This window comes from Hemicordylus capensis, chromosome 3 (genome assembly GCF_027244095.1).
Source record: "Hemicordylus capensis ecotype Gifberg chromosome 3, rHemCap1.1.pri, whole genome shotgun sequence".
Classification (NCBI taxonomy): Eukaryota; Metazoa; Chordata; class Lepidosauria; order Squamata; family Cordylidae; genus Hemicordylus; species Hemicordylus capensis.
Window position 1 is genome coordinate 309,710,022 of NC_069659.1, and position 18,260 is coordinate 309,728,281.

General features: G+C 44.2%; 1 protein-coding gene across 1 annotated transcript; it reads right to left on the reverse strand.

Moving 5' to 3' along the window:
- Nucleotides 1-271: 271 nt before the first annotated feature.
- On the reverse strand, nt 272-11,821 carry CCDC195 (coiled-coil domain containing 195). Its single transcript, XM_053313188.1, has 3 exons — nt 11,556-11,821; nt 3,114-3,375; nt 272-699 (listed from the first exon to the last, which is right to left on the reverse strand). Exons 1-3 carry the CDS (start codon nt 11,818-11,820, stop codon nt 567-569), a joined length of 660 nt encoding a protein of 219 aa, XP_053169163.1. The 5' UTR covers nt 11,821; the 3' UTR covers nt 272-566.
- Nucleotides 11,822-18,260: the final 6,439 nt, after the last annotated feature.

Consider the following 18,260-nt stretch of genomic DNA (forward strand, 5'->3'; position numbering starts at 1 on the left):
TGACTTGGTACAAGGCAGCTTCCTATATTCCTATGGCCAGCAATGCATCCATGAGGGGAAATTATGCTCCCTTTCTCCCTTCTACAAGTTGACTTTACATGTAAATGATAATGTTTGCATAGAGGGACAGTCTCCTGTATTGTTTTGTAGCTTCATAGTCAGACAATATCTCATGTTCCTTACAAGCATCTTTATTTCTGGATACTTTAGCAATAAAGAGGAGAGGTTGTACTGAACCCTCTTTAAAAGACCACAGTGAAACCTGTTCTATTAAATGCCATTTAATGCAGTCCTTGCAATAAACCATAGAGCTTAGAAAAATATACAATGGAGATGTATTTGTTACTCCTGTGTTTCAACACTCACTGCCTAGGCCTTTGACAGTCTCTTTCATGGGTTTTATTTCCTTGCTGAACAGTTGGCCAGTGACCTCAGATGCTGTCCAGGTGATTCTCGGAGGGCATTCTGCCAAAACACTTTGCAGAAATGTAATCCGACACAGGGCTATCGCTTAAGGCTTGCTTATCTCAGAAGTCGACTGATGGACCCTTTAAAAATTCACTAGCTCACATGTCCTTTTCAATGATGGTGCTTAACTGTTTTGTGTTCTGATTTTGTGGGCATGTGAAAGAACCTTGATTTTCAGAATAAGGCGAGATGTCCACTGGTAACAGGAAGCTGACAGCCTTTACTTTACCCCTAGAAAGGAAAGATGTGCAAAAGATTTAAGGATATTTCTTTGACAAAATGAGCTACTTTGTAATCGTCTAGATCACAAATACTGATAACTGAAAATGTATCCTGGACTGGAATTGTATACCGTAGTTCAGGGTTTCCCAACCTGTGGTCCTCCAGAAGTTGCTGAGCTACGACTCCCATAATCCCCAGCCTGTGACTGGGGATGATGGGAGTCATCGTTCAGCAACAATTGATGGATCACAAGTTGGGAACCACTGCCTTAGTTCCTGGATCAAAAGCTCTTGGATGGTATATTTTTTGAAACAACATTGTGCTAATCCAGACTATAATGTTTAAGGCAAGTATACAAACCAGGCTATTATTCATTATCATAAATGGCAATAAGTGCAGTAATTCTGGTAGTGCTAGCACTGGTTCTCTAGAGTGGCACCACTGCTCCCAGTTGTGCAGCAGTGGTGCGGCAAGTTAGAACTGCATGTCATGTCGGCCATTGTAAAACATGTGCTGAAGGACAGACTAGGACACTGGGAGGTGCAGTCCATCCCATGCACAAGTACAGAGGTTTATATACTTTCCTTGAATATTATAGTCTGGATTAGTACATTCTCCAAACACTTTTAGGTCTGCAGCTGCAGTGCTGCAAATTAGAACTGTGTATCATGGTGGCCAGTCAAGGCTACAGTCTAGCAAAGAATCTCCATATGTGACGATTGCTTCCTCACTCTTCACTAGCTACAGACAGCAACTGTCTCCCATGTATATACTGGCAGTGGTTAGAACATGGGAAGATGCCTAATTGACAGACCATTGGTCCATCCAGTATGGTCTACCCAGACTGGCAGCGGCTCCTCCAAGGTTGCAGGCAGGAGTCTCTCTTGACCCTATCTTGGAGATGCCAGGGAGGGAACCTGGAACTTTCTGCATGCAGATGCTCTTCCCAGAGCGGCCCCATCCCCTGGGGGGATATCTTACAGTGCTCACATGTAGTCTCCCATTCAAATGCAAACCAGGGTGGACCTGACTTAGCAAAGGGGACAATTCATGCTTGCTACCATGAGAGCAGCTCTCCTGCAGTTGTTTCATTGCTGAGACTCCATTCACATGCAACATTCAAGATCCTGAAGAAGCTATCTTCTTGTTCTTGGCCAGGCTGGCAGGAACTGGAAAATGCCTCTTGAACCTTCAGTTCAAGAACCTTCAGTTATCTTCAGTTAAGAGCCCCTGGTGGCGCAGTGGTAAAACTGCCGCCCTGTAACCAGAAGGTTGCAAGTTCGATCCTGACCAAGGGGCTCAAGGTTGACTCAGCCTTCCATCCTTCCGAGGTCGGTAAAATGAGTACCCAGAATGTTGGGTGGCAATATGCTAAATCATTGTAAACCGCTTAGAGAGCTTCCAGCTATAGAGCGGTATATAAATGTAAGTGCTATTGCTATTGCTATTGCTATTATTCACCTGGAATAACTCCAAATGTTATTCACCTAGAATAATTCCATAATTAAGGCTAAGATATCCAAAGCCCTTTTGAACAGATGTGTGAGAGCAAATAATAAGTGAAGGCTCATACATCCTATGGTAGCTGGTTCTATCTCAAAAGTTGGTTGGTTGAACCTGGATGTTCCACCTTAGGCAGTAGTAGCTGGTATGGGCAGTGTGGGGCGGGTGGTGGAGGAGGAAAACAAGCCACATGTACAGCCCATACCAGCAGCCATGGACCTCAGGAACTGTTATCCCAACTGAGTCACACAGCATTTCACATGAGCATACCTACTTGATTGCAAACGTATGCTACAGCCTGTGATGCTGCACTACACATATATGCTTTAAATTTGCTCAACTGATGGATGCAGTTTTAGAAATTACCATATTTTCATGAAACTGTCTACCAGTCTATTGACATGAATGCTAAAGCAGTGCCAGTTCTGTGAAAAAACCCAACCTCTGACATTGTATAATGACTAGAAATGACAAGTCACCAGGTTTGGGCACTCTTAAATCTAAAAAAGGGATTATTGGAGTTTTATTGACCGTAGGCCTATCACACATTAAGTTCAATGTATGTAAAATCTGTGTACAGTGAATGCACACAGATATGTGTTTTTTTAATTTATTGCTCAATTTTTATACTGCTTTTCATAAGGCATCCCAAAGCAGTTTACAAAAGTTAAAATGCAATAAAGTTTCATAAAAATCACATTAAAAACCTTAAAAAACAGTAAAAACCATAACACACCAAAAAAAGTACAGTTGTGTTCAGTGAATGTACATTAGTATACTTCCTATCGATACCCTGCATTTGGGGTGTCCTAAACCCCAGTTCCCTTTTGCACAAAAACATGCAGAAGTGCACAGACACCTATACACATATACAACGTAATATCTGAAGAGGGCTAAGTGCAGCATGCAATCTGACCTACCTGCATTTGTAAACATGGTCTTGGAAAGATCTCCTTTTATTCGATGTATTGTTGGAGAGGCAATCACCTGGCATTTTCGTAAACCCTTTTTCTTCTTTGTTGGATAGTTGCATATCTGTGGGAAATGCTGGTTGTTTCATTATTCCCTTAACTTCAAGAGCTCCCTTGAATGGATTCCTCTTGTCAGTTTTATGATGTTTGTTGCCAGAAAGTGAAGGCACCGATGAAGAGATGGAATAACGTCTGACAGTCATAATGTTACCTGTACAAAGAATACAACTATGTAGAGTCAACAGATAAAGACAAGACTTTATTTTATGATAAACTACTAGCATCTAATGGCGCAGCGGGGAAATGACTTGAATAACAAGCCAGAGGTTGCCAGTTCGAATCCCCGCTGGTATGTTTCCCAGAAACACCTATATCGAGCAGCAGCGATATAGGGAGATGCTGAAAGGCATCATCTCATACTGCACAGGAGATAGCAATGGTAAACTCCTCCTGTATTCTACCAAAGACAACTACAGGGCTCTGTGGTTGCCAGGAGTCGACCTCGACTCGACAGCACACTTTACCTTTACAGAATGAACTCAGTACATTCACAATGGACTCTTGTCACTATGAAACTCATTCATAAGAGATTGGCGCTCCCAAGGAATCCCTAATTCTGCAAGAAGTTGCTTGTTTTTTAAATAATCGATATCCTGTGTATTCATTCCCAATGAGAACTTTTAACCAATTAACCACCATTATTTGAAACAAAGCAGCCAAATAAAATATAAAAACAATAAAACACTAAGATAAGCATATTAATCTGCAGCAATATTATATTGTCATGTAAGATCATCAGGAGATTTGGTGCAGGTGTTACCAAAATTCTGACACCCAAATCTATTTCTCCATTTCAACTTCATCAGGAGATGGCTTAAACTCTCTAAATGCTTGCCTGGAATTGGTAATGGGCTGCATGAAGGAGAACAAACTGAAGTTTGAATCCAAACAAGACAGAGGTACTCTTTGCGGGAAGCTGGAACTAAGTGGTTTAGATTCGTTTCTTCTGGATAGGGTTACACTCCCCCTGAAAGATCAGGTATGTAGTTTGAGAATACTTCTGGATCCAAACCTCTCCATGATATCTCAGGTTGAGGCAGTGTCCTGGAGTGCTTTTTATCAGTTTTGACTGATATGCCAGCTATGCATTTTCTTGAGATGAACTACCTTAACATAGAGGTGCATATGCTGGTACCATCCAGGCTCGACTACTGCAATGCACTCTATGTTGGACTGCCTTTGTACATAGTTTGGAAACTGCTATTGCGGCAGATTTTGGCAGCCAGGCTGGTCTCCGGGGCTATACTGGTTGCTAATTAGTTTCCAGGTCAAATACAAAGTGCTAGTTAGTACCTATAAAGCCCTGAATGTTCATGATCCTGCCATGCAGAGGCCCATTGGGCATGCGCAGCGGCCTCCAAAATGGCTGCCACAATGGAAGGCAGGCCTGGAATGGGCTGAAGACGGCCCAAACAGGGTGATTTGGACAAATGGAGGCTGGCGGAGGGGGAGAGGGAACTTCTGAAGACCCTCCCCAGCATGGCTGAATCTAAGCCCCCAGACTGGGTGGCAGTAAATAAAAAGTTTAAAAAGAACTTTTTAAAAAAACTGCGAACCCCTCCCAAATGGTCAGTGGGGTTCTGTCTGATAGCAAACCAAACCGGGCTGATGGTTCAATATAGAACCATCGAATGAACTGAAGTGGTTTGATGTTGAACCTGTTCGACATTGAACCTGTTCTCATATCCCTAGCCCAGGGTGTTTAAGAGAGCGCTTTCTTCTCTATCAACCCCACTGCCTATTAAGATGCCTATTAAGATCACTGGGGGAAGACTGGTTGTGGTGGCCACCAGCTCATTTGGTAGTAACCCAAAACCGAGCCTTCTCTATGGTTGCCCCGGGGCTCTGGAAAACACGCCCAAATGACATCAGAATCTCCCCATTACTGGCTGTTTTTAAACAACTCCTGAAAAGTCCTGTTTTTTAGTTTGTGGTGTTACAAAGGTTATTTATGGTACAGGTGGCCCTTGTTATTTGCAGGGGTTTGATTCTAGCCTAAAACCGTGGATAATAAGACCTTGAGTTTATGGGAACGGCGGGTGAGTGGGGTAGGTTCCTTGAACCCCAAAAAGCTTCCAAAAAGCAAAAAATAAATGGAATAATGGAATAAATGGAATAAATGGAATAATGGAATAAATGGAATAAGCAAAAAATAAATGGAATAAAGCACAGTACCTTGCTCTCCAGGCCTCCAGCTTTCTAGAAAGCCCCCCACGCACCCACAAATTGTTCGGATTTTGAGAATTTATTCAAAAATAGTTTGAATTTTTAAAATTGATCGATTGATTGTTAAGGTGCCATCAAGTTGGTGTCGACTCTTAGCAACCACACAGATAGATTCTCTCTTCAACTACGGCTCTTGCTGCAAAATGGTGTTTGGAAATGACACTGGAAGTCAACCACAGATAGGCACATTTTGCCTATTTTTAAAACTATGGATAATGAGCTTGGGTCTAAATTGCACAACTGCCGATATGCAAAACTGTAGGTGCTGGGACTGTGGATAATGAGGGCCACCTGTAATTTTAATTTATTTTTTAGGTTTTAGTTGCTTTTTGGTCAAATTGTAAACTGCCCTGAGATTTTATATAGGGTGGTTTAAAAATACAACAAACAAACAAATAAATATGGCCTCCAATTTCATTTAGTGAGTAGTGAGAAGAGGAGTAGTGAGAAGTTCCAGGAGTGTAATGCAACTTGGATTTGGGCTTCCTTTGAAAGAGAGATTGTGGGTGGCTTAGGGTGGCTTTGTAATATTTGGTTAATCTACACAAATATACAAGCTGACCACCGGATGTAATTGGATGAGCAGAACTTTTTAAACATGGATAATTAGAGACTTAAGAACGTCAGCACCATTAAAAGAGCCCTAAAACATATATTTCTCACCTGGCCTTTAGTGATTACTGACATTATTTTAAACTGGTTTTAATTTTATTTATTTTTAATGAATAAATGGGTTTATCTGTTTTTATTGTTGTAAGGTGGTTAAAAAATCTAATGAACAAACAAACACACAGCAATAGTTCACGTCAGTACCCAGAGATCTCACTCTTTCATCCTACGATGTCTCCGTTTTCCTGCCTAGGTGTCCACATATGATCCTCCAGCTGTTCTTAGCCTACAACCCCAATCATCCCCAGTCACAGTGGCCAGTAGCCAAGGGATGTTGGGAGCTGTTATGCAAAAACATCTGGAGGGCCACAGGGACTCTCCGGCCTAGGTGCTTCATTCTAGGCTTCCCTCAAAATCAGTCTGTGTTAGTCTGCTGTATAAGTTGCTTGCTCCCCTCCCATTTCACTAGGCATCTGGTGGGCCACTGTGGGAAAGAGGATGCTGGACTAGATGAGCCTTGGGCTGTTCTTATGTTAACACACCTCTTAAGAGGGCCGAAGAGGCTCAGGATGATGTTACTTAAGCCACTCTCCTCAGGTCAGAGAGGTGGGTATTACAAGATTCTTCATGGCATTTCCCTTTTCAGAGTCACTCAGTTTTAATTTTAACAAAGCCACTCAGAAGCATCAAGTTGGCCTCCAAATGATTGCTTTTGCTTTTACTTAACAAAAGGAGATGGCCAAAGTAGCCATTACCTGATCCATAACAAGATCAACAAAGGAATAAGGAGGCAATCCAGAGCCATTTCATATTGTTATACTTCCTCCCATTCAGTCTTGACTCATTGCCTTTCACCACCTGAGTGAGCTGAATGAGCTGCCCCACCTTCAACACTGGCCCAGCATTCTGTGCTGGAGCTGGGTCTGACACTACCGTGCTCCACTGCTGGCTCCACCCCTACCCCCTCCACCATATGCTTGAGGCAGTGTGTTTGACAGTGGGGATAGTGCAGTTTTCCATTGGCACCTCATCATCGCTACCATGCTCCTGCACCAGCACCATATCGTGCTCAATCAATCAATCAATCTTTATTATGGTCATAGACCAGCACAGGCTATAAAACAGTAATACAATAAAATAGATTATATAAAAGAGTGTTACATGTATTACTGAGTCTGAGATTGGTCTAACAATTAAAACTAAGAAGGGAGGGATCTAAAAATACAAAATATTTAAGATATGCTACGAAGCGCAAACTGAATAATTAAAATACATATAGACTAAAAGAACGGATAAAACCCCTAATTAAAATAGTAGGGCGGGTAACTAAAACAGATAATAGGATTATAAAACCTGCTACATAAAATGAATAAAAAGTACAGGAGGGTCATCAAAGATCTAATATTAAAACTGATTGCATTTTATGAGTAGTTAAAGTGCGTATCTACTAAAAGAGCTAGAAAATACTAAAAGTAAAGAAGGCAAAATAATACTAAAGTAATACTATTTCCATTATAATACCAGTATAAGTACATATATAGCTATAAGATAGAAACCACTAAGGTAGTAAAATTAGTAAAAATATTTAAAAGGACATGTTAAAATAAATTGGTCACTATATCGTGCTCACTTTCCCCCTCCCCTGCTGCTGTCTCTCTTATAGTTACAGGACATGGCCAATTCCGCACACACACACACACCCCACACACACCAGGAAAAAGATGCAATATCATGACGTTGCTTTCTGCCCTGGTGCATTCTAGGATGGGGCAGTGGAGAGAAAGGCAGTGATTTGAAACATTGCCACCGTGGCTGACTTCTGCCAATTTCTTCAGGAACAGCTGGATCGGCAAGAAAGATAAAGCCCCCAGCCTTAGATAATATTAGATGAAACGCTGATAGAATGTGGCATTGTATTGAATCAATTATTAATAGCGCAGACATTTTTCATCAGAACTGTTTCCTGTGAAAAATGCCCCAATAGGGATAATATCGAATCACATCTGATTATTGCTCCAATTCAACGCACAACCCTACTACTTACCCCAAACTCACAACAATATGATTTCAATCAAATATGACTTCAATCAAATGTCCACCCAAACAGCGCTTTTTAACTTGCCCAGAGGTGGTCATCTGAGATAGATAACTCCTTATTCTGGGCAGAATAAGTACTGAAAAGGCCCTACCTTGCATACACCCACTGTACCTCAGTGGGATGACAAACAAGGTCTCCCCTCACTACTCCATGAACAGGGCCACTTCAAGGTAACAACGTTTGCAATCCTGGTTATAGAGAAAAGGGGTGGTTTGGTTTCACAATCTCTTCTGCATCCACTCATGTGAGATCAATAAGCACGAGATTTTTCTGAAATCTGAGTGGATGTTACTTACAAACACTAAGCCGTCGAGTTGGTGTCGACTCCTGGAGATCACAGAGCCCTGTGGTCACCTTGGGTAGAATACAGGAGGGGTTTACCATTGCCATCTCCTGCGCAGAATGAGATGATGCCTTTCAGCATCTTCCTATATCGCTGCTGCCCGATATAGGTGTTTCCCATAGTCTGGGAAACATACAAGCAGGGATTCAAACCAGCAATCTCTTGCTCCCTAGGCAAGTTATTTCCCCACTGCACCACTAGCAAGTCCTTTAATCAGGGAGGGAATGGAGGAGAGAATCCAAAAAGCCATCATATGCAAATTAGCAATAATAGTGGTGTCATACCAGGAATAACAGGTGGGCCTTTTTGAAACCTCTTCTAGGTGATAGGCAGTACTAAGAGGCAAGATATCAACAACCCCTATTAACTGGGCAGAGGCACCTTTTAAAGTGGTTGTTCTCTTATATTTTGCAGCGGAAAAGCAATGATACCTATTCAGACCAGCGTAGCATCCTTCCCAGAGGCTGTTGCTGGCATATCCCTTGGGTTTCTTGTTAGATTTTGAGTCTTTGGGGATAAGGAGCTATCTTGATCTTTTTTCTGTGTAAATACCTCTGAGGGTTTTGTTGTTGAAAAGTGGTATATACATATTCTTATTAATAGCAACAATAATATGGACACATTTAGCCCAGTTACCAAACTGTATTTGTTATATTTTTATCCTGTCAAGGAGCTCAGGATGTGGTTCTTCCCCACTATTGCCAATTTACCTTCACAACCACTAGTGAGATGGGTTAGTCTGAAAAATAATGACTAGGCTATGGGGCTATTCACATGATTGAAGAAAATCGGGCTAGCCTCCGCTAGCCTGATTTTCTTCAGTCGTAAGAACCACCGGGCTCGCAGCCGAGCCCAGTGGTTCTTGAGTGGCTGACTTGCTCCTGTAGCCTGCCCCTTAGCCCAGGTTTGCAGAGTGAGTGCTCCGCAAACCCGGGCTATTTGCTATGAGGTTTGCAGAGTGAGTGCTCCGCAAACCCGGGCTATGAGTAGCCACAGTGTGACTCCGCACCGTGGCTACTCATGAGTAGACCCCCAACTGGGAGGTGAAAATCTGCCTCCCGGCTCCGGGGGTCTCCCCAGTATGCCCTGCGCACTCGCAGGGCTTCCGGGGGCCACGCAGCCCCTGAGCTCCCCAGCCCCCACCGGCTCCATCTCGGAGCTGACAAACATGTGGGCGGCCAATCTAGCCGCCCAGGGCTCCCTCCCCGCTTGCGAGCAGGGAGAGTGGGCTTAGCCCGCCCTGCTCAGCGCCCCAAACCGGGTCTCACGGATCATGAGACCCAGTCCTATGGTTACTTGAATGGATATATGGGGATCTGAATTCTTAGTCTGACAATCCAACCATGGTAGCTCACAAAAAACGCTTTCTAATCTATATTTTGATACTCAACTATGATGGTTCATAGTTTGATACTCAACTATGATGGTTCATTTGTAGCCTAAACGAAAACAAAGAACCACACTTTTCTACCTAGAAGAAATGATTACTGCCAGAGGTGACTGAATGGTTGTTTACTTACAAGCCAGGTTTAATCTTGAACTTTTCTTTATTATTATGGCTACAATCTATAGAAAGCAAGTCCTGTTGCACTCAAAGGGACTTACTTATGAGTAAACATGCTTAGGAGTATATCATAAAGCACCCCTAATCTCAGCAGCCACTGTTGAGTACCACAGTTCTAAACATATTTAGAGTACCACAATTCTAAACATATTTATTTAAAAGTCAATCTGCTTCATTTCAGTGGGACATGCACAGAAGCATGCTTAGGATTACCATTTAATTATACTCAGTTATTATTGTACTTTACCTATACAGAGTACAAGGACTGAGACCTTCAGAGGTGCTACAGATCCTTGGCTACTATCACAAAATCTGGCTTAAAATATTCATAGGTAGAGACATTTCTTGGATACCAGGTAGAAGTTATTTGAAAATCTCAGGTAGTAGCTTCTAACCAATGATCAACTTCTGCAATTTGGTCCATATTTGGAATTATTTTTCTGCTTAATGCATTCTTAAACATTCTTCTGCTATGTTAGAATAAGCTTTCCTACGCCAAGAAGATTATGAAGTCTCCTCAACTGTATGGGAATTAGCATTTGTTCTTGCTAAGGGAGCACCTTTTTCTGAGGAACCTGGAATTCAAGAACAGAGAAGTGATATTCATGGGAGGCATTAGCTGTCACAGCTGCCACCGCAATAAGCAGAGTAGCTTAGATATACCTGGGCTAAGGCCCTAGATTAGAAACATATTTATTTACAAGTGCAACTACAACTACCTATATTCATATGCTACTTTTCAACATACAGACAAGTCTTTTTTCCATAGGCAAGTTCTACTGCTCTAGGCCCTTGCTCTCTTATTCTTAAGAAAAGGCTTAATGAAGTTACCATGCTTTCTGTCTCTATAACGTTATAACTGATCCCAGAACTGGGGTTAGGGCTGGCCTGGTGAGCCTTACCTATTATTGTACACCACCCTTCTCTGACATCATGTGAAATACCAGGTCTAGCCTTTCTCCTGATAACCCATTTTTTCTCTAGTAGGATTATTTGTTATTATATTAATGAAATATTTTGTCTCAAAAGCAACTGGGAAACAGTAAAAAAAGCCCTATAGATTAGAGTTTCACATTTATATAGGAGAGGTCTGAATTGTACTCAACAAGTCCCTACTTGTCCTCAGATCTCTCAATACTGAGCCAAATTTATAGCCAATGTTTTCAAAGCAAAAGTAATCAACTGGTAGGGATTTTTTTCCAACCTGTATGTAATTCTTGCCTAATTCTAAAAAACCCCTGAACTATCCTGAAAAGCACGATACCCTCTTTAGTTCATGCATCCTCACAATAATCTATGTGCATTAGATTACTGTTGTTCCCATTTTATAGATGGGAGATTTGGCTTTTGCGAGAAGCTGAGCTGCCAAAGCGAACTCACAGCGTTGGTGGGCCTTTAGTTGCTCAATCTGAAGTCCAGCATGAGCTTCTCTAACAAAAGGGACATATTCACCCCAGAGTCACCATCACAGCCACCATGGCTGCTTTGTACCTTTTTGCTCCTGTAGCATTAGAGTGGAGCCAGCAGAGACATTTCTGCGTAGAGCCACTGGGTTGCCAGCAGCCTCTTCCCCAGAGTCAGAAAGGCTCCTGGTTTCATCTCTTCTAGGGTCTTCTCCTGTTGCCTCCTCTCGCTTGGCTCCCTTCTGCCCGCTGAATTTAAGTTCCCCACGGAGAGCTCTGTTCTCTCTCTCTAGCTTGATGATCTCCGAGCGCATATCATGGATGACTTGCAGCAGCTGTTGGTTTCCCTCCATTGCCCACCTCCTTGCCAGACGGCCAGTTCCGGCACAGCTTCCTTTAAAGAGAACCCATGGAGCCAAGGGAAGGGGCTCATGTGGCACATAAACACTTCTGAACAATGGCAGTCCCGCCCTGGACTCAGCATTGTGCTGTCTTTCACCACCAGAAGAGCTTGGATAAACTGTCAAGGCTTTAAGAGCCCCTCCATGATTTATTCATTCTGGGTTTCACTTTCCTGGGCCGAGCTTTCCTCTGGTGGCTGTTGCTTCTGCACAAAGACACGGGCCCTGTCTGCAGCTGCCACTGAAATCCAAATCGGAGTATTCCGCATTCCTGCATTACTCAAACTTTGGGCTCAGGTATCCATACTTAAAAGGATTGTGTCCTACCTTGCACATTCCTCTGAAGGGCTGCTGAATGTGTTAGACTTATCCCGAAGCCCAGTGCTTCTAAATGCATCACTCCACCTCCACTAAGCTGCACTGTTTACTTCCCTTTCTGGCTTTTTCAGAAAGTACACCTTAATAAGAGAAAAATGTGCCCACTCACAGTACCCAGCAGTTTCAGTGAAGCAGCCGATGTTTATAAAAATATGTCTGGGTGGCAGTTCAGAAGGTCTTTCCACCCAGCACTCAGCTTCAGTTTTGTGACATTTGCCTGAATGAAATGTGTGCAGCAGCAATATTCTGGGGAGGTAAGGAGAGACAGATCTAGCATGAATCTTGCATTAGAAATGAAAGACAATCTCTTGGGCTGCTCCTGTTACCTGGTCCCTATGACTATTTCTGTGCTGCAAAATACCCTTATGTAGACTTGAGAAAAGGCCATTTTCTTTCTGTGACATAAGAATAGCCCTGCTGGGTCAGGCCCAGGGCCCATCTAGTCCAGCATCCTGTTTCACACAGTGACCCACCCGCTGCCTCTGGGAAGCCTGTAGGCAAAAGCTGAGGGGACGCCCTCTCTCCTGCTATTGCTCCCCCACAACTGGCATTTAGAGGCATCTTGCCTCTGAGGCTGTAGGTGGCCTATAGCCATCAATGCCTTAATGCCCTCAATGCCACTTGACATTAATATTAAAACACAGATGATGAACTCTCTGATCAGCATAGAAATTATTTTAAACCCTTTACTGCTGGTCAAGGACCGAATAAATATTATGTATGTATTTTAAACCCTGTGCCATTTAAAGTGATTTCCCCACTCTTGGATGATTTCCAGGCAAAAAGAGCTTGGCTAGATTGTGATTCATTATGCAAAGCAACAAATGACAGTGGCCGACACCCAGCACAGCGTTCTGTCTCTGTAATGCTGCCCTGCGGGGCTGCTAAGCCCTTCAAAGGCAGCATTGGGTTGCATAAAACAGGTGCCTGTGCAAGCAGCACTTCCACAGATCTCTCCACTGTCCCAAATGGGGAGATCTGCAAAAACACTGCTTGCACAATCACCCCTTTTGTATAACCTGACACTACCTTTGAAAGGTGCACCAGCCCCTGAGCGCAGCATTATGGGAACTTGACATTCTACTGGATGCCAGCCAGTAAAAACTAGGTATATCACATGCCTAGCATTTGTATAGTGCTTTCAAGAGCTCAAAGTATGGTGTTGTTACCCTACAACAAGCCTGAAAGGTAAATAAGTACTACTACCTCCATTTTGCAGCTGGGGAGCTCAGACTGAGAGGCTTGCCTAAGAGGCCACTTGGGCGCTTTCCAGATTAGACCCTGCAAGGGGGTCACGTGGGATCTCGGAAGTGTGCTTCCACACTTCCTGCGTTGTGACACCGCAGTCCCTACGCAGACAGCAGGGTGCTGTTCACATTTCCGATGCTTTGTTTCAAAATTAATTGCTGCGATATAGAGCTAGGACGTCGTATATTCGGCATAAAGAAGTTGCTGTTTTTCTGGGTTGTTAGTTTCCGCGAGACTGCTCCCCCTGCTGTTTACGTTTTGAATGTGACTTGCCTGAACGGAGGCATATTGCTGCTGCTGAGCAGCTAGACTGGAAAGTGCCCTGGTGAGCTGATAGCAGAGGTAAGAGTCAAACCAGGGAGGTCTTGATCAGCCTTCCCTCTAACAGGGAATTCCAGATGTTGTTGACTACAATTCCCAGCATCCTCAGCTGCAATGGCCTTTGGCTGGGAATAATTTTTTGTTTGTTTGTTTATTTATTACATTCATAAACTGCCCCATCCAGAGGCTCTGGGAGGTGTACAACTTTTAAAAGACATTAAAACACAATTGAAAACATAGTGCTAAAAACAATATAAAAACAATTCAAAAACAATTAAAACCATTTAAAACGAATTAAAATAGCTTTAAAAAACAACAACACTTTACAAGCCTTGGAAGGCTTGTTTATTATGTGTTATATTCAAAAACATCTTGGATTCTCTGCTAGAGGGAACACTGGTCCTGATCCGTAGGACCTCTTATCCAGGGATGGAGCTATAATTGAGCTGCCATGTTCCATAAACACTAGCCACTCACCCACTGCCTTCCCCCGCTCCCCTGGACCCCTGCACACCTGATGCTTCACCTCTCCCTCCTCCAGAGTTGCCACAGCTTCTAAGCCTCCAAGTGCCATGGCAGCTGGCTACAGTTTGCCCAGCTGCTGCACATTATAAAGACATCACAGCCCAGTGACAGGCCACAACATCTTTATAGATCATTGTGGTCAGGCAAACTGTAGCCAGCCATTATGGCTCCTACAGCTCTAGGAGCTGCAGTGAAGGTGGAGGAAGAGAGCCAAAGCGGGTGGGAGGGGGAAGAGAGGCAACAAAGGAGGTAAGGAGATGGTTGCAGAGCCTGGAGCAGGGCAAGAGAAATGGGGCAGATGAGCTTGAGGCCTGGTGGTGGATTTGGCAGTGGCAACTGTTTTAAAACAGTCATAATATGGTCTCTCTGGGTTACTCCAGAGACCAGTCTGGCTGCCACATTTTGAACTAACTGAAGTTCCTGAACTACATTCAAAGGCAGCCCAATGTAGAGCACATTGCAATAGTTAAGCCTGGAGATTACCAGCTGATGCACCACTGTTTTGAGGTCATTCTCTTCGAGGAATGGACGCAGCTTTCAAATCAGCCGAAGCTGATGGAAAGTGCTCATGGCCATCAGGGGTGTAACGAGGGTGGGGCAGGCAGGGCACGTGCCCTGGGTGCCATTGCAGGGGGGCGTAAACTGCCTGCCATGGCCCACCCCAACTGCAGCCTGGAGAGGTGCACCCCCAGCACTTGCTGTTTATTTCAGGCAGTGTTTGCTGCCTGAAAGTGTCTATTCCCCTTTCTCTCCCTCCAGATAGGGAAAGAAAAGAAGAATAGATGCTTTCAGGCAGCAAGTGCTGCCTGAAATAATGCTGAAGAGCTTGCTCAGGCTCTTCGGAGCTCGAGGCCATGCCCCCTTTGCATGTGATGTCAAAGGGGTTGTGGCCTCAAGCTCTGAAGAGCCTGAGCAAGCTCTTCGGCGTCATCTCTGGAGGGAGAGAAAGGGGAATAGATGCTTTCAGGCAGCAAACACTGCCTGAAATAAACGGCAAGTGCTCGCTCAGGGGGCGGGCGGATGTGGATTGGGCAATCAAGTGTGGATTAGGTAATAAGGCGTGCAAGCACTGAATGTTTTGGTTTTTCCCATTTATAACCTACTTTTACTCCAAGAAGCTCAGAGGACTGCATGGTTATGTTTATCCTTGCAACAACCCCGTGAGAGAGGTTAGGCTGAGAGATAAGTGGCTGACACAGAGTCACCTGTAAGTTTCATGGCTCGAATGGGGATCTGAACTTGGATCTCCCCAGTCCTAGTCCAACCCTCTAACCACTACACTCAACTGTTTTCCTCAACCACCCTCCTCTCCCCACCCCATCCCGCTCCTGGGTAAATTAAAAGAATTTTTCCCCCAACTGTATCAGTTGATCTGCTACAACATGGATGGGGATACTGACTGTTCATTTGCAAAAGAAATATTCAATTTCACCTTCAGTGAAAGAGAAGCCATATAATAGTGAACAGAAATCAATATTTCTTTTGGAATGGATGTACTCATGCCTGATAAATATTTACTCTGTGCTCATGGCTGATAAATCTTTAACACAATACAAGCATTTCACCTTCCATTGAAAGATGGGTGTCAGATGTTTGGAGGAGAGGGGGCGCAATTTCAGTGCTTGCCCTAGGCACTATTTCCCCTAGATATGCCCCTGCTGGCCATTGCCTCTAACTGATATACCTGATATTTATGCCTGGATCTAAGAGCACTCCCAAGCTGCATACCTCTTCCTTCTGGGGGAGTATAACCCCATCCAGCACAGGAAGCTCTAACTCATCCCTCAAATTCCAATCCCCCACAATGAGCACCTCTGTCTGCTTGGATTCAGCTTCAATTTGTTGCCCCTCATCCAACCCATTACTGCCTGTATTTAGGGAACGAGTGCCATTTTCTGATGTTGATAAGGAGAAATAGATTTGGGTGTCATCAGCATAACACTCTGCACCAAATCTCCTGATGACCTCACCCAGCGGTTTCATGTAGATATTGAAAAGCATTGGTGACAGAATGGAGCCCTGGGGGACTCCATATAACAGCTCCTGCTTTGAGGAGCGACTGTCACCAAACTCCACCATCTGGGATCTAACTGAGAGATAGGAGTGGAACCACTGCAAAGCAGTGCCTCCTATCCCCAATTCCCCCAGGTAATCCAGAAGGATACCATGGTCAATGGTACTGAACACCAGCTTGAGATCCAAAAGAACCAACAGTCACACTCCCTCTGTCAATTCCCTGGTAAAGATCATCCATCAGGCCTACCAAGGTTGTCTCAACCCCATAGCCCACTCTAAAGCCAGTTTAAAATGAGTCTAGATAATATGTTTCTTCCCAAACCACCTGGAGTTGGTTAGCCACCATTCTCCCAATCATCTTGCCCAACCATGGGAGGTTGGAGACTGGCCTATAACTATCCAACGTTGAGGGATCTACGAAAGGCTTCTTACAAATCGGTCTAACTATTGCCTCCTTCAAACAAGGAGACATCCTACCCTCTCTCAACAATGAGTTAATGATATTAACTAGGCCACCTCCAAGTATTTCCCTGCTAGACACAATCATCAAAATCAAGGTAGGAGGCATTCATTCACAAAAATCTCCAGATTGCTCAAAGTAGGGTAGAGGTTTTGTACCCTGCTCTTAACCAAGTAAGCTCTCCTAACTTACTGTTATGTTTGTGTGGATCCACCTACCTCCTGTATTTGTGACTCAGGCCTGTTTCACGCCCTCGCTCTCAGATAGCGAGGAGGAAGGGGATGCTGATGCAGGGGTGCCTGAGGGACAGAGCCCAGCTGTCGGTTCCCAAGAGACAGCCGAGGCAGGTCCGGCTGATGTCTCAGAGCAGGCACAGCAGTCTGAGGCAGCAGAGACAGGGACTGATGAACTGGAGGATGAGCTCTGCAGGCAACCCCCACTGACTCCACAGCAGAGACGGGTCACAAGACAGCAGGCAAAGCTGGAATCAATCAGGAGAAGTAAGCGCCTCTTGCATAGGGCTGATAAGCCTTGATAATCCCTGCCACTTGAGGATTATCAGCTTGGACTATAAAGCACGTCTACAGCTTGCAGTTAGTCGCTGGAAGGCAACGTATGTCATCCCTAGTGTTGACAACGTTCAGCCTGAGCCAGAGAGAGAGAAATATTTCCGAGCCGTGTTTCGCTTCTGCAACCCAGTTTGGTCTTTTGTGAACTATCATCCTAGACTTCCCTACCGGGTGGCCAGATTGCTAACAATAGAACACTGTGGCTACAGGGCTGCTGTCTATGGATGTGCCACTCTGCAAAGCACACTCTATGATCCTGTAACTGGAGCCGCTTCAGCAGGGCGGGGGTGTGTGTGCCGGTGTTTAGGTGCCGGCGGGAGTGGTACTTTAAGGGCGGGGGAGGGTGTACTTACCCCTCCTGCCACATTTTCCCCACCGGCACTCCATTATTTGTAAGCCCCTTGGGGCGGCAGCGTTCCTCTCTGCTGCCCCATTTCCCTCATCGGCTGGGAGTGGCCAGAAGTAGCGACTGCGTGTGCGCCCACTGCGTGCACGCACACACCAGTCTGCTGTGCACGCGCACAACGGGTGCACGCGCGGTCGCTGCTTCCGGCCACTTCTGGCCGATGAGGGAAATGACCTACCTCCAAATAGTCATATGAACAGGTCTAATGTGGGTAACATTCTTAAAGTATCCATCAAATGAAAGAAAATCATTAAATTGAATGAAGGAGGAAATTCAACACCATATAACCTTTTCCAAACTTCTTTGTGAGTGGTTATACAACATGGGGCTTTGTCAAAATGTATCAGATAAGCAGGTTTAAATCATGGAAATAAATCAGGTGGTTCATTTCTTTGAGAAGAGTCAGTTTTAAAATCTACTACTATAAAAATACATCAATGACTGGGAATAACTGCTCATTCTCAACAGA

Coding starts and splice junctions, on each gene's coding strand:
- CCDC195 (XM_053313188.1), bottom strand. CDS start 11,820: ATGGAGGGAAACCAACAGCTGCTGCAAGTCATCCATGATATGCGCTCG. Junction 3,376..11,555: donor AATGCTACAGGAGCAAAAAG/GTACAAAGCAGC, acceptor TTCTTTGTACAG/GTAACATTATGACTGTCAGA. Junction 700..3,113: donor GACCATGTTTACAAATGCAG/GTAGGTCAGATT, acceptor TTTCCTTTCTAG/GGGTAAAGTAAAGGCTGTCA.